This window comes from Ciconia boyciana, chromosome 7 (assembly GCF_034638445.1).
Source record: "Ciconia boyciana chromosome 7, ASM3463844v1, whole genome shotgun sequence".
NCBI classification, from domain to species: domain Eukaryota; kingdom Metazoa; phylum Chordata; class Aves; order Ciconiiformes; family Ciconiidae; genus Ciconia; species Ciconia boyciana.
Window position 1 is genome coordinate 66,277,718 of NC_132940.1, and position 16,183 is coordinate 66,293,900.

Consider the following 16,183-nt stretch of genomic DNA (forward strand, 5'->3'; position numbering starts at 1 on the left):
CAGGACAAGAAATAAAGCCCCAGTGGAGGACCTAACCAAGCTATGAAGAGAACTGCAATCAAAGGAGTTTTTCAGCAGCTGAAAAGGATTACTCAACCATCAGTAGAAGAGTGACTGAGCAGCAGCGACTGAGGCACATACCCACTGCTTTGCTGTGCCCCAAGAGCAGACACCGGATCTCAACGACTGAAGAGATGGGTCAGTTCGTTGTATGCTCCAATCAAGTAAGTAAGACTTAATATTTTAGGTTTGCAATTTTGTGAATAGGCCGAGGTTGTTCCAAATTAGCAACCATGCTTTGGTACGTCAAGTCTGAGAACTGCAAAGGTCAATTCAAATCAATGAAACAAAACACTAAACGTACATTTTAGGAGACTGGCCACATCATTAGTGGTATCAAGCATATTTAACAAAATTATGGTACCTTTAACTTGAATCCCAAGTTTTTTGAGTGCCTCTTCCACAGACTGACTCTCTCTTTTGCGCATAAATCCATTATCTATGTGTACAGCTATGACCTGATCTCGGTTTAAAGCTCGGTTCAAGAGAGCAGTACACACTGTTGAGTCCACACCGCCACTGAGTAAAACCTAAGGATGAGGAAAAAAGGAAAACCACAAAATTTGTCAGCTGTCTCCAGGGAAAGTGTCAACAAATAATTCAGATGCAGCTATGAGGATCAGAACAGGCTATTGACTTAGAGTCAACGAACTGGAGGAAAACAAGAAGTCAAACAATGTATCGATCCAATTATGCAAACCTTCTAAAACCTGGGTAATGTATTACCCAAATCATGACAATTCTGCATTTTGCAAATTAACCTGAGTAACTGTAAGTGCCAGCGTTTCCGTCAGGCTTTTGCAAATAATCCTTCAGCTCCAATTCGACCTACTTACCAGGACTTTTGATGAGCCCACTTTCTCTTTGATGTCTTGAATGCACTGAAGTTCTCTGTTTTCCACTGTAAAGGTACCACTGCATCCCGCAATATCATAAAGAAAATTCTTCAGGATCATTTTTCCATTCACTGTGAGGCTAACTTCAGGGTGGAACTGTGCTCCATACAGTTTTTTAGATTCATTTGCTATGCCTTCATTGGTGCAAAGAAATGAGCATGACAAAAAAAAAATTGGAAGTGAAATGCACACCCAAGGAAATCAAGCATACACTTTTTGAGCGATTTATTCTGCCACATTTTGGCACAAATCACCAAGCAAAACTAAAGATTCTGGTTAAGATTAGGAACAAGGGCACTGTTACACATCTAGAACACACAATCCCTCAGAAACCAAGGAAAACATTCAGACATCCTAGGAAAACCATCGTGAAAATAGGAAATCTAGTCTAGTGGAGCTGTTCACTAGGTGTAAGTCTTTTGAAAGGTCAGTTTTTCTCAAATCAGCTACCTGTCCGATTTAAGAGCAGTATCTTAAGCTTCTTTTTTTTTTTTTTTAAATGAAAGATTTAAAAGAAACCAGGTGAATACTTTGAGATCTAAGTGGCTCGGCAAACTTAAAACCTCTCCAGGTCTCCCATCTCCTAGGAAAGAGACTCAAAGAGGCTGCTTGACATTCAATAATTCGAGTAGCTTTCAAAAACCAAATTCTAAGGTCCTACATTTCTCTGTGACAATCTGTGTGTAATGTTTGAAATGCTACTTTCAGTACCAACATTATTTTTGCTCAGTTGACCATAATATTAAATACAATAACAAGTTAATCAAGCTTTAATAATTAATCAGTGTTTGACTTGTACTATGACAGTGCAAAAACCAAATGCTGCTTACATTGCACACTAGAGTACACGTCTTCCTCTCCCCAGCCTTCAGGGCACACAATATTTTATTTCAAAGAGAAACAACACATGCATACTTTAAAAAAACATAAACTCTAAAAACAAAGTTAAATTTTCCTTAAACCACCAATTTAAAAACAGGACCATTCATTTTCATGACTATTTCTTTCTTTAGTATCATGACAGCACAACATGCAAGCAAACACATACAAGAAACTCTTCAAAATTCACTTATTTGGCAATTAAATAATGTAGATATTCTGTTCCCGTTTGGTTCTAACTACTGTCTGCCATAATTCTTCCCTTTAATGAAGATTATCAGAAGACAATTTCAGTATAAAATAAATACCTGCTACTATGTTCCCAGACTGTGCAACCACCTTGAATCCATCAGCTACTTTATCCACGCTATCTCCATGAGTGAGGAGCACAAGCTCTTCCTTCTGAAGGCCCCTAAACAAAGATTAAAAACTAGAATCAGTTAAAAAAAGAATACAGACTTAGAACTACCTGCGTTTCCAAGAGAAGCCCTTAGGGATCCAAATAAAAGCACATCTTGATTGACCGGGCCCATTTGAAATATATGCAGGATTTCCTTCCCAGAAACAGTCACATCCAACTCTGAGGTCCTTCATTTGGATGCAATAAGTTCTTGTGCAATACATCCTTCATGCAAGAGGTAATTTATCTTCATTCAGAAGGGTTTGGGGTTTTTTTGTTTTGGGGGGTTTTTTTGTTTTGGTTTTTTTTGGTTTTTTGTTGTTTTTTTGTTTTTTTGTTTTTTTATAAACATGCCAATGTTGAAGTATCCCCTCTTTGACACATAGAGCCACCTAGAGTCAGTCAGGATACTTGGGAATCCTGCTTTTTATTTCAATGAAGTGAAGTTTTCTTGCTCAAAACTAAGTGTTTTCAGAACAATTTGGGCACCTCAGACTTTAGGCAAGGTATAAAGTTCTGCAGTAGCCCTACACGGGAAAGTTAATAAAATTGGAACACCAGGTACAAGTAAACTGTTCGAATTATTACAAGGAACTGGAGAGGCATTGACAAACTACCAAGAAATCTAATTCTGGTTTTATAAAACATCACAAAGCAATTTTAAAGGAAGGTGGAAAACAAACGGTTTCAGATTTTCTATTACCTTTCAAAAACTGGATGGGTGCCAACCAATACAAGAGTAATGCACTGCACAGCAGAAGGATGTAAGAGCTTAACAAAAGATTCTTATGTTGTGGTACGCTTTATGGTGTCTCAATGAAGATATTCTACTTTGAAATAAGGGGTTTACACAATATTCCAAGCAAATATATCTGTATTTCTAGAGTCAACTGAGAAGTTATGCCTAAGTATTTGTTTAAATAAGTAACTTGCTTACTCATGAACACAGCTGTAAAAGTTTTATTAGAAATTATCAGATAAGCACGGGTGCAATTTCACTATTTTCTTTAAAATAAGCTTCCTCTCACCCAGCCACCAATTTCCAGATCAGTATTTCCCATATTGTTTTGGTAACTTAAAATGTCTACGTACCTGAACAGTGAACATGTGTTATCCAGAGTAATGCTGAACACTCCATCTTCTCTAACACTCTTCTTGTGCACCGTACCTCCAAATACCTTATTCATCATCTGTCAAAACAAAAATATTACATGAAAAAGCACCACACAATCTATTACCACTTTATACCTCAGTTTGCCTATGACTGACAACAGCTCTAGCCCTCCAATACACACCAACCCAGTTTTTCATGATTATACTAATTTAATATATTGTTTTGCAAAATAAGAATTCTCTTCAAAATTAACCGTCGTTCTGTATTGGGCTCGTTCCCTTCTGCTGGCCTTCTATCAGCATAGCTGGGGACCGCTGCCGCACACAACGAGCAGCAGAAATCCACAGCAGTAGACGACAGGCAGAGATTTGCAAAATAATGCATACTCCATAGTGTACAGCTACTTGCACTTATAAATGGCTGCTCTGCAAATCAGCTGAGTATCTGAGGCCAGTTATCATAAAAACAGTTAAGCTGCTGAACAAAAAGCTGATTTATCTATCCCTTTAGTTAAGGGCCCTCAGATAGGCTTAAACTTCTCAAAATCTGGCTCCTCAGCTCTGGAGAACCAGGCAAAAACTTGAGTCTCTTCCCTTAGTGTTATTTTTGTGACTCTTAATAAGCCTTGCTGTATCAGAGTAGTACAATTCTCAACCAGGTCTTTTCTTTCTAAAAGCCTCACCTTGGCATTTGGAGTTGGATATCTGCATTTTAGATTTCAGAAATCTCAAGATAAAGATTTATTTTTTCCTTGCAAATATAACTGGCAACTTAAAAAATATCTTTAGAGTTTCACCTTCCAACTACTTTAATTTTCAGAGATTTAAGGTTTCATTTTAGACCTAGTTTGATATTACACTTACGCCGCTTGACTGATTTCAATCTTTTATAATGAAGTAGTAGTGAGTTAATACACACACTTGATTCATTTCCGTAAAGTCAGCCTTAAGGAACTCCCCTGCTTGAGGCTAGCTACCGTGGTTTTCAATCTGCTCGGCATTTTAAGGCATATTTTAATATAACACACGTTTCCCTTTGGAACAGGGAGTGCCAACATTGCTTCCGTAATTGCCAGCCTTTCTAAAGGAGTTTTTCCAGCTATTATTCGGCACCTCTGAAGGCCTAGTAAATCACTGACCCTGGAAAAAACCAAGATGCACAGGCAGAAGTCATGCATCTAATCCAGCCCTTGTCTCCTTGGAAGTTTGTTTCTTCACTCAGCTTGGATCTACGAGATCACTGCAGGATCCCCAGTCAGTCCCAAGGTAAATAAGGGGGGGGGGGGGTTAAGCACTCTTAAGAGCTATGCTAGAAACATTCCACGCTTGAAAACCAAAGGGAAAAACTATTTCACTTGTTTACATGAGGGGCACATTTCCCAATACCAAGTAGACAGAATTAGTTAATGACTGCCAGGTTGTATTTATTGGGACAAAAAAGGTAGTGTGGAACTCAATTCACAGCACTTAAGCAAAGAAAAACCATTTATGCTATTGATACGGCAGAGCCAAGAGAAAAATACACAGTATGCTCAGTTTACCAATTAGCGCTTTAAAAGTATCTTTTGCACATGTGCATACTGCTTGTATTTGACAAGCAGGTCCTGTAGCAGTTCATCTTCAGTGAGTATCAGAAAGGAGGCCTAGAAGACGGCTGTAGACAAACATATCTCTCAACAGCACCTGCATGCCATAGCAGATTCCAAGAACTGGTTTTCCTATTGTAAATATTGCTGGGTCGAACCATGGTGCGTCTTCTGCGTACACAGAGTTTGGTCCTCCAGATATAATGATAGCTCTGCAGACAAAAGACAAAGAAAACTTTAACTCAAATATATTGTTTACTTTAGAAAGCTCTTCATTAGCTTTAAACATTTACATTGTCTCATAACACTCTCAGAACTCTATATATGCCAATATAAATTTTAACACAGCTACCATAACATATAGCTTAACTTTGCTATGCTACAGCTGTCAAAACCAGCAGCTTAGCAGAGAAGTATTTCATCAGTTTAAACAAAGTCAAATATAAACCATGTTAAAAAGTGACTATATTTTCAATTCCTCATAGCCAAGATGGCTATGGCTATCTTGAAGCAAGATGGCTAGGATCAAATGCAGAGTATTAGCATTAAGATATATATACTTCATGATGTCTGTGCCATCTGGAGGGGACCTGCATTCAAAAAACAAACTCCCAAACTTCTAGAGCTGCTGTGAAAACGTCCCTCAATCCATCCCGATTACGAAGTGAGATGGCATTAGCAACAGGTTGTGAATTAAAAGTCCAATACATGCAAGCATTCATGGTTTGAAGTTAACACTTCACGCTGTAACAGAAAATTCAATCTTTTCAAAGAGGAAGAGAGACTTTTGCAAACGATGATGATTTGCAAGATCGTGAACCACAGAAGTACCAGCCAGTTGGGCAACGCTTTTTGGCCTCAATCCAGGATCGAACACGGGTGTACCAGACCTTGGACTCGCGTACTGTTTATTTCGCAGAGAACATCAAATCCGTTATTCAGAGCGAGAAATGAAAAATGGGAGAGAGAAGTTGCATATATGGGATTAAATGCCTCTAATAAAGCTTTCTTCTAGCATTATTTAGAGTGTTTGTCATGCAAGTACTGACAAAATAGGATTTTTCTATTTTTAAGCAGCAGAAATGAACAGTGCGCTTACAACATCCGTACCACCGGCAGAAATAATCATGTAGTAAGGAGCCCACGTACCGAAAGCCACCTCCCAGCTGCAGTCACGCAGGGTGCCTGCTCCCACTGGCGCAGGGCACAATCTCCCCTGCAGCCCACCTCCACCTCCCCCAGCCCGGGCTCCTCATTTCAACGCGGGGACGGGGCGGAGGGCTGGACGGAGGCACTCCTCGGAGCCAAAGTACAGTGGCTTGCGAGTTGGAAGAGGCAGCATTTGTTTCTTTATATGTCGGGATCTACACGTGAGCTTTGGAATAAGCATATAGCTGACATAGGCGTAGTTTTACACTGAATAATCCTGCCATCTAGTACCTGCTGTACACATACAGGTGCCTCTCTTCAAGTCGGAGACGTGATTGATTTCCTAAACTCAGACGCTACTAGAGACTGAAAACTCTTAATGCCCAGTGGTATTACTGCTTCTAATAATTCCACGTACAGAAGCATTTGCTTAAGTGCCATATGTACAGAACACTATTTAATATTAATGAAAGGAAACATAGCCACACCTACAAATCGAACATCCTTATGAGAAGTCAAAATAGTTATACACTGTCCTATTCAAAAAGTAGAGTCTTAAAAATCTGCTTTTTTCCATACCACTTAAAATCCCACAGAATACAGAAAGGTTATCCAATGTGCGCAAGTATTAAAGAAACAAATTATGAGCTGAGGGTGAGAGAGGAACCAGCACCTTCTCAACTGTCCAGGAGAAATTAAAACTAGCATGGGATGTAGATTTTGAAAGTTTTACTGCTGCACCATCTAATTTCTTACATACCTTCTTGCGCTGGTATGAATACACCTTTTTCTGGTTTACCTTAAACCACCTCCAAAACAACCTGACCTAGCTTTAGAAAACCTATTTGCAATGGATTAAAGGCACATCAGGAACCACGTCAAAATACCAAGAGTAAAATGCATGCATTGATACCCCAGCCTCCGGACTCACGCCAGAGCTCAGACAGTGCCAGAATTCAGCCCAACGCCAGCGGAGCCCTGACTGCGGCACCTCCTCGGCCCAGGATCAGGATCGTGTGGAAACTGCTAACGTTTATGTCACATTTAGATGAAACTTGTCACTAGAGATTGCTCTGAAGCTATGAAAATTGAGCAGCTGGCTTTTTAAACACAACATGTAAATACCATTTAGCAAAATGTTTGATCCTGCTGCCTGTCTCAAACCTTAGCACCGACCAAAGCGCAGCTCTTTGGCCCATTCGATGCACGAGCTGCAACATGGAAACCTGACTATTCCCACGACACGTGGAATATATATCAAAATCTTGCAGAAAAAAACACAAACTCTTTTTTACAGCGGTCACTGGATAAAGACACCCAATGACTGGCGTCAGTATTTGTTGAGCTTTCCTGGATGCAAATAATTGACTGAGACTGTGGACACAAAGCTTATTGACCAGTCTGGGTAACCAATAACCTGAAACCACTATCTTAACCTTGAGCAGTGACCTTTTGAATGAAGAGGTTTTGCCACATTTTAGAGAGCAATTATTTGGAATGACAAGTCCAACAGGTCTCATCACCAGACTCTGAAGAACCTTCAACTGTGAAAAGAAAGGGGGAAAAGGTCTTCCCACTGCAAACCTGCACCAATAAAGCACAGGTTTGAGACAAAACATCATTAGTACTGTGACCCACACCTCAAATCCACCACACAGGAGATGCAGGAGTTCTTTTTAAACCAGTAATTAGGTATATCTGTCTTTTAAAGACTTGATTGTTGGATAATTATCAACAAGATCTGACAAGAGAAGGTATTTTTCAGAACATTTCTGAAAGAAATTCTTCACACACCAACCACCTGATAGATCCAGCAGTTCCTGGGTTTTCTGTTCTCTGTGTTTTCAGAAGAGATCAATAAGCTCCTGTTTGACTTACTAAAATATACTGTTTACTGCTTCACTAATTATCATCGATTACAAAAATGCAATTCTGCAGCAAAGCGCTGTCTTATCTGTTGTCGGGCACAACCGAGAAGCACACGTGCACCGTATTTCTGGATTTGTACCAAACTGACAAGTAAGGTCTTTGATGATTTGTAGACTTCAGGGTATTTATTTTCCCCACACAGAAGAGAGGCATACCCTGGTAAGCCTAATAAAACAAGAAAAATAAATGTACAAAGTACTAAATAATTGTGAAACCTTTTCTTGCTGCAAGCAATGAGTGGTAGTTTCAGTTTTTTTAGTTGCTTCCCAGAAACAGTTTGGCATGATTTACCACAATATCTTCAGTATCCAAGTTAGTTATTTAATTTTTTTAAATTAAACTAAGAAAATCATTTTTAGAAACTCACAAAACTTGTTTTCTTGATTAACAGCTACCCTAGTTTAACAGGTAAAACAGCAAGATCACCTAAATTTTTGCAGATACATATTTAAAATGCAACCTCTTAAATTATACTTACAAATTGAAATGATTAAGATTACATTAAGGCATTAAGAAGCAAATACACAGAATTTATATTGCTGCACAAGTTTCCCCAGCAAAACTCAGGTGTTTCTGTGGATAAGCTAAAGATGCAATCATTAACATCATTACAATGAAAGCTATTGCACATAAAACCCCAGGCAATTACCACCGCTGCCAACATCCACAGATACCATTACACCGAAAGGAGAGAACAAGCAGAACGCGCAGGAAGAGGCATCGCAGGAAGCGACCTACCGAAACCCTTGTTCTCTGATCGCAAAGGCTGGCGTTTCCAAAGGGAAGATCTCGGACTGGACGAACAGCTCGCGCACCCGACGATCTATGACTTTCCCGTACTGCGCTCCGGCATCAAGTATGACGACGGCTCCCTCGTAGTGGTGCTGCACATCCTTGAGCTCTCCTCCCGCGTTCTCCAGCTGCAAACATCACTCACGTCAGCGCTTTATGGTGACACATTGCAGACCACAGACTTTAAGCCAGATCTCTTAAACAACTAACACCTGCAAAGCTTGCTAAGGTTGCCGATATGTTAACTTATGCTTAAAATGATAAAGAGTAGCCAAGAAACTTCTCAATGAAAAAATCCTCAAGTTTGAGGACCAGCAGATGCACCAGCAAGATAAAGGGCCTATACATTAACACAGCACATCCCTCCCAAGCAGCCACACAAACACGACATCCCCATCCCCCAAAACGAACAGGGCACAAATTAGGGAAGAAGAATCCTAATAAGCTAATGAAGGCAGAGCTTTCCGTAAGTAAGTCATACGCCCTGTTCACCACCGCAGCCACTCCAGCTTTTTCCGTTTTACAGTTCCATATAAAACCCAGCACACCCTATGATAATTAAGAGCATGTGCCTTTTTCTCAAGCAAAACAGGACAGTCCGAAGTCAGAAGAAAAATGTTTTTCCCCATCCCACTGCCTCATACACTCAACTTTCACTTGACATTACCTCCCGGAGAGAATAAAGAGGAGAAATTGAGAACAAATGTCTCTGCTAAATGATTTTTCAAAAAACAAACAACTTTTGAATGCAGCATTCAAGCAGACTGCACATCAGAACAAAGCAATGGTTCTCTTTGACCCCGTCACATTTGAATTGGTTGGCCAACTTCAGCTAAATCTGAAAGAGGGCTAGAAAACACAAGGACGAGTTTCTTTTTTAAAAAGAAATTGCGAAGAGAGGCAGCTATTCCATGGAAGTGCCCTTATCGGAGGATCTTCAAGGAAGAATGTGAACACAACTGCCCTGGAAGACACCAAGAAATTCATGCAGAAAACATTCCGCTGCTTAAAGAAATTGCTTACTCCGGGGGTGTTTTTCCCTTAACTTAAAGCTTACACTGTTTCCTTGCCAATGTAGTTTGACGAAGGAAGGACTGGGAAGGGTTTTCCTCTGGCAAACACTGCCTCAAAACACATCTTGAAGCTTACGACCATTTCAAGTTTTAATTATGGCATGTTGGAGTTGTTCTGCATGTTTGTACCAGGCAACACAGCCTTCGACCCAGGGCTCACCAGGGGCTCCCCCCACCGCTGCTCAGGCTCCGAAGGAAGCTGGGGCAGCCTGCAGCACGCCACGGTATTTCCACATGGGTCCGATAATCACCCCCACATCGACCACGGGTCATTCTGGAGGAGAGCAGCATCCTGCTGGGACACGTTCTCCCCAACAAATACATAGCAAAGGCCGCCTTTGAGCTTTCTTCCTCAGCTACCAAGAGACACCTCAGATAACTGTCTTCAAATTAGTCAAGGAAGGCAAGCACACTGGAAACTTCCAAAGTTTACACCAGCTGGAAAAGGTTTTATCTAAATTAAGGGACATAAGCAGAAGAAGTAGTGCTAAATCCCTCAAAAGCCTAAATCCAGGTTAGAGTCAGTTACTTAATTTCTTTCCTTCAGCTGGTAGCTGAGTGTGCCTGACAGGGAGCTCTTAATGACTTTTTAGTCCGGGGTTACACAACAAAATGGGCACGTGTTGGAGGAGAGCAGACTTCAGCAGCAAATGCCCCTTCAAACCCCCTGGTCAGATGGAGAGAGGTCACCAGAACTCTGTTACCTTCCAGCAGAAGGGAGGGAACCACTTTTAGAGTAATTCTGGGCATTTTCACCTAGCAGTTTCTACATTAGCAGTTCTTGCGAGAAAGACCAACATCCTTATTCTTTCCTGATCCCATCTTGTGGCAAACACTATTCCTTGCAATGCTATTTCTTATTAAAAGTCTTTGTTTCAGAGCACGTGCTGTAGCTTGTACCATGAGGGGACAGAGCTCTGCAGCCCTCTCGGCTTACTGTGCAAGATTGTCCCCTTCCACCAGCAAGAGACCAGGCTGGGACGTAAGCCGTCCCCTCCAGAGCCCCGGGCACGCCACGGGCACATAGCCAGCCCTTGCAAGGATGGGTCCCACCTGCCAGCAGTGCTGCCCTACGTCGTACCCTAGCGTTCCCCAACCTGCAGACCACCACTGAGAACCTGCAGAATGAGTAAGAAGAAAGTAGTACAACTCTGTGAAGGCAGCTTTTACATTTTACAGTAAAAAAAAACAACTAAACCCACGTTATTGTTGGCATCAGCTCAGCTGGACCAACGGTCGAGCATTCACATCTGTAGCTAGTAAATAAATCTCATTTTCAGTGCCCTACCCTGAAGGCACCGAGCTGCTTTGAGCAGTCAGGTGTAGTTAGCTGGGCCCAAGCAACAGCTGAGCGGGAGACAGGCATGTGAAAGCAGAAAGAGCTCAAGGTTACACTGGCAGGAGTTTGAGAAACCTTGCCTAAGGCGGCGTAAGTAGGTCCGTATCTCAAACCAACCCGCACCTTCCTTAGTTCTCCTCAGCAAAAGCAGGACAGTGATACATACCCCTTCCTCACCAGGACGAACGGGACAAGCCTCTGCGCTGCAGTCGCCCAGATGTGAGCACCTGGCTCCCGAGCTGGCAAACCCCTTCACTGAGCTGCCCCTGCTTCTTCACTCGTGCGAAATACAGCATCATTTTGCACAATGATCAGAGGAACGCTTTCACAGGTAACTACATCAACATTAGAATCACTTCTCAATCATCTATGTGGCCCTAGAAGATGGCTGTTTAAGGCTGCAAGTAATAGCTCATTGCCCGAGTTTCGCTGGGAGTCCATTAATACCCTTCCAAAATCTCAAAAGCCAGTGTCTAATCATAGCTCAGAAGGTCTTTCCTCAGATGATGCTACAGGCATTTGGGCTAAAATCCAGTAAAAGCACTGCATCCATTGAGCAATGCAGATCTCCTTACAGGGAACATGCAAGATGAGCAAGGCAACATGCACCTCACCATAAAAAAAAATTATTCAATTTTTGAATAATATGAAAATTATTCAATCAGTGGCCTAACAACTCACTGCTCCCTCAGATGTGGGCTTAGAGTAAACTACAGGCTGAAGTGTCCAGAGAAGGGCACCAGAGCTGGGGAAGGGTCTGGAGCACAAGGCTGATGGGGAGCGGCTGAGGGACCTGGGGTTGTTCAGCCTGGAGAAAAGGAGGCTGAGGGGAGACCTCATCGCTCTCTACAACTGCCTGACAGGAGGGTGTAGAGAGGTGGGGTCGGTCTCTTCTCCCAGGTAACAAGTGATAGGACGAGAGGAAATGGCCTCAAGTTGCGCCAGGGGAGGTTTAGACTGGATATTAGGAAATTTTACTTCACTGAAAGGGTTATCAAGCACTGGAACAGGCTGCCCAGAGAGGTGGTGGAGTCACCATCCCTGGAGGAGTTCAAAACACGTGTAGACGTGGCACTTTGGGACATGGCTTAGTAGGCATGGAGGTGTTGGGCTGACGGTTGGACTAGATGATGCTCAAGGTCTTTTCCAACCTTAATGATTCTATGAAATAATTTTCTCCCAGTACTACACAGGGCACTGCCCGCTGCCCTTTTCTCCTGTAGGCAGCCTTGCAGCACATCCCCAGCACACGTCCAAGCAAGCCCCATCCTGGGAGTTAACACAGGCGACTATCACCACGTGGACTGCACCAGAGGAGCTTTTGTACTTCACTTCTGAGCTAAAGTAGAACTGTAAGGAGGTTCAGCTCTGAAGACAGCCCAATAGTAACGCTACCGTAAAGCACATGGAAAAAGAAGAAGGAGAAAGGCGGTAAGTCAGTACAGGATCTGGCTTTACTTATTTAAAGGCACAGTTCCAAGGCTAGAGATTTTTGAACCCAAATTTAACAAAGGAAACGTCATTTAATAAAATCAAAAAAGGAACAGATGTTGTTAACGTGCAGCCAACATGGCAGTTTAGCTCATGCATTTGTATACCATACGCATGCCAGGAGAAAGACGAAGAGGATACCAGACAGCCCAGCTCCTGCAGGGACAGGGTTTACGGAGCCAGCACCTCTTCCTAGTGGGGATCCTCCAGTTTCTAATAAAAGCTCTTTTTCCCCCTCAGTGGGGGTATAACTAGAGTTCCTTCTCTTCTCCTGGTCTATTTTCACAAAAATCTGGGGAACTTGCTATTTTTGAGAACTTCCGACGAAGCTGGTTTGACAGCTGTCCAAGGCGGTTCAGGCATTGGGGCAGAGCAGACAGAGGCACTAGCCTGGTGTCCCAAGAGCAGAACTAAGAAAACAGGGTGGGACTGGAGTATGCCAAGAGAAAAAGAGGGGGGAAAGTCTATATTCAGCTAATTTAAATCACAAGAGTCACCCTGAAAACCATGTCATACGTGAAGGATTCCGACTGTTCACTATGACTGATGAAACAAATAAAACGATTACACTATCAAAACACGGCATCTCCGGACTGCCGTTTGCCCGCTGTTTCACAGATCCGAGACCTGGAACTGAGGTCCCAGGTGCCACCTGAACCGTATTGCTACCTCCGACTGCATTGCTGCGGCAAGGGTCAGCCTCGATCCATCATTTCAGCTCTATCACTTGGTAACACTGGAAGAAAAAAGCCTCCATCGCTGCTGGGGCTTTTTGTGTCAAAAAAAAAAAAGTTTTATAATGAGCTGTAGTAGGAGACCTGCCATCAGGCTTGCATTACCAGCTAAGGACACCGTGTATCTTATTCCTCGGTGTACCTACCTAGTGCTTTAAACTAAGTTTGCAGGTTTCTAACAGCCCATTTCTGCAGAATTAGGGAATTTTTCAGCATTTCACACACCCACATGTTGACAGGATTCTCATTAATGCAACTTATAAAACACATTAACATACAGAACAGTCATATTCTGGAGTACCAAGAAGCACCTGGCAAAGTCCGGTCTGCAGCCACGGCCCCTCTGTCCAAGCCCTCAGCCCTGAGCTTTCACCCACACTAATAACTTAGGACAAGCCTAAACCAGGAGCCTTGATCTAGCACTTTCAAGCCAGCACAGGTTTTACAAGAGTTTAATTGTTTCCCTGTGGTATGAAAATTAAGCAGGTATAAGAAGAACACTTACTCATATTTTTTCAAAGTATAACAGGAAAGTAACTCCTTCAAACTCAGGCAATCCCCGAGACTGCTACGAGAGCCCCTAACTCGTTATCTCAGACAAACTTTAAAGCCGCACGCAGATTTCCAATGGCTGCTGGGACCTGGCCCCCTGCGGAAACCACTCGTTACCCGCTTCCTGCGAGAGCATGGTTCATGGAGGATGAGCTTCGCGTCGCACAGCCAGCTCTGGGTGCGACCACTCCAGAGAAGAGGAACCCTCAAGAGCAGCCCTGGCCAGGAAAGGAGATTGTGTTGATGGTCAGGGAAAGGCATGTCAGAAAACTTAAGTAGGGACCAACTGAGCACTTAAAAAAATCCCTCAGAGTCACGTTTTCTTGCAAACTAGATAAAAGGTCTAGAACAAGGCTTTTACGCTACTACAGAGGCGGCTCGAGGCAACTTGCAGGGTTTTGGTTCAGAAGTTGCATTATCAAGAAAAAACTTCAACTTCACACAAGTCATTTTGTCACGCCAGCGCGCAAGAGCTACGCCGACACACGACTCTTCTTGCCACTGTCGCTGCAAACCGGACACGGGGCGACGCTGAGGGAGCGGCGCGATCCTGGGGGTCGCCAGGACGGAGGCAGCGGGCCCCACGCCAGGGCTGGTGCGGGCGAGCCTGCCCGCTTCTGCGGCAGCTGAGCGAACCAACTTTTCTCTCAAGTTGGCTGCACGAGTGACCGCTCCCATCGGGACGTGACGCCCCAACAGCGTGGCCAGCTGCCGGGGGAGGTGCTGGCCGTACCCGCGGGGAGCCCCGGAGGCGGCGCAGGCCGTGCGAGGCACTGAACGGAGCCAGCCCCGGCGGGCTCGGCCACACCATCAGCCCACGTTTAAAAAAAAAACCCTACCGAAATCCGGATTGTGACATTAATTAGTTTTCTCGGAGCAACCGCTGTCGCGGCTGAGCGGGCAGAGCGGCGCGGGGGGCAGGGGACGCGGGCACCGGCCCCCGCGTGGTCCCCACGCCCACGGCCGCTCGGCCCCGCTCCCCGGGCCGCCGCCGCGGACCCCGGCCTGCTCCGCGCCGCAGGGCCGCCCGCAGCCCCCGGGAGGCGGCCGCGGGGGAAGGCCGGGCCCGGCCGCGCCATGTGCCCGCCGGCCGAGGCGGCGGCCGGGCCGGGCCGGGCCCGGCCGCGGCGGCACAAAGCCCCCCACCAGGCCCAGGCGGGCGGCGGGAAGCATCCCGGGCCGGGCCGCGGCGAGGGGAGCGCGGCGGCACTGACCTTGGCGTCTCCGTTGCAGAGGGCCATGGGAGCTGCCGGGGCGCGGCGCCGCCTCCGACCGGCGGGAAGCGACGGGCGGGCGGGCGGCCCCGAGGCGGGGAGGGGGAAGAAAGGGCCGCGAGGAACCGCCGCCGCCGCGCCGAGATGAGCTAATGCCGCCCGGCTGCGCCTCCGCCGCGGGGAGGAGGAGCCGGCCCGGGCCGGCCCCGCTCCGGCGGAAGGGGCGGAGCGCGGGGCCGGGCCCGGCCGCGGCCCTTGGGGTCACAAGCCTGGGCGTAGGGTGGGGGTGCGGCGGAACGGCGGCGCGGGGGGCCCGGCTCTGTGCGGGTTTAACTCCCGGAGCCGGAAGGTGCCGCGCAGGCCGCCGCCGGCCGGACCCGGCTTGCAGTGCGTGAGCTCTGGGGCTCGTTTCAGCCCGTTTTACGGGTAGAAGCGGCGGCATAAACCGAGACTTAACGAGAAGCGTTTTTCTGTGTCGGTGTTGTACGGTATAAAGCGCACCTGCTACGTCTGCTCGGGTGGGATTCCTTAAAAGACACCGAGGAAGGTGACTGCGTCAATTAAAATCTCCCGGTAACGTTCCCGAAATATTTTGGAAACCCTTCTCTGCGCTTTTAGAATCATTAGTCTCCTCACGCAAAGAGGGAAATGAGGAAGGGTGCGGCTGTAAGAATCCAAGTTACACACGGAATTACAGACCGGTACCTGGTTCCACCCTCAGATCCCGAGCAATTTTGTCGTAAGGTTGATAATATGCGTGCAATTTTTGTTCTAAATGTTTTAATTGCATTATGGCGGTGATGGGCCTTTCAAAAATTAAAAGAAAAAAGGCAAGAATACTTCAAGCATTAAAAACGGAGGAAAAGTGAGGCGCACAAAATGTGTTTCTGGTGGCCTAATTACCACGTAACTGTATAAATAGCTCTTCCCGGCAGAGCCCGGCCGGAGCGGGGCGGCTCCCCTCCCCACCCCCAGG

General features: G+C 45.1%; 1 protein-coding gene across 1 annotated transcript in view; it reads right to left on the bottom strand.

Moving 5' to 3' along the window:
- Positions 1–15,397, bottom strand: part of GMPS (guanine monophosphate synthase) — a 28,824-nt gene extending 13,427 nt beyond the window's left edge. Inside the window, exons 1-7 of the mRNA XM_072868165.1 lie at positions 15,208–15,397; positions 8,751–8,932; positions 5,032–5,146; positions 3,328–3,425; positions 2,144–2,247; positions 897–1,090; positions 425–590 (exon numbers count right to left, since the gene is read on the bottom strand). Coding sequence (XP_072724266.1) covers positions 425–590; positions 897–1,090; positions 2,144–2,247; positions 3,328–3,425; positions 5,032–5,146; positions 8,751–8,932; positions 15,208–15,234 — 886 coding nt within the window. The 5' untranslated portion in view covers positions 15,235–15,397. The remainder of the gene's footprint in view (positions 1–424; positions 591–896; positions 1,091–2,143; positions 2,248–3,327; positions 3,426–5,031; positions 5,147–8,750; positions 8,933–15,207) is intronic.
- Between the last annotated feature and the right edge of the window lie 786 nt (positions 15,398–16,183).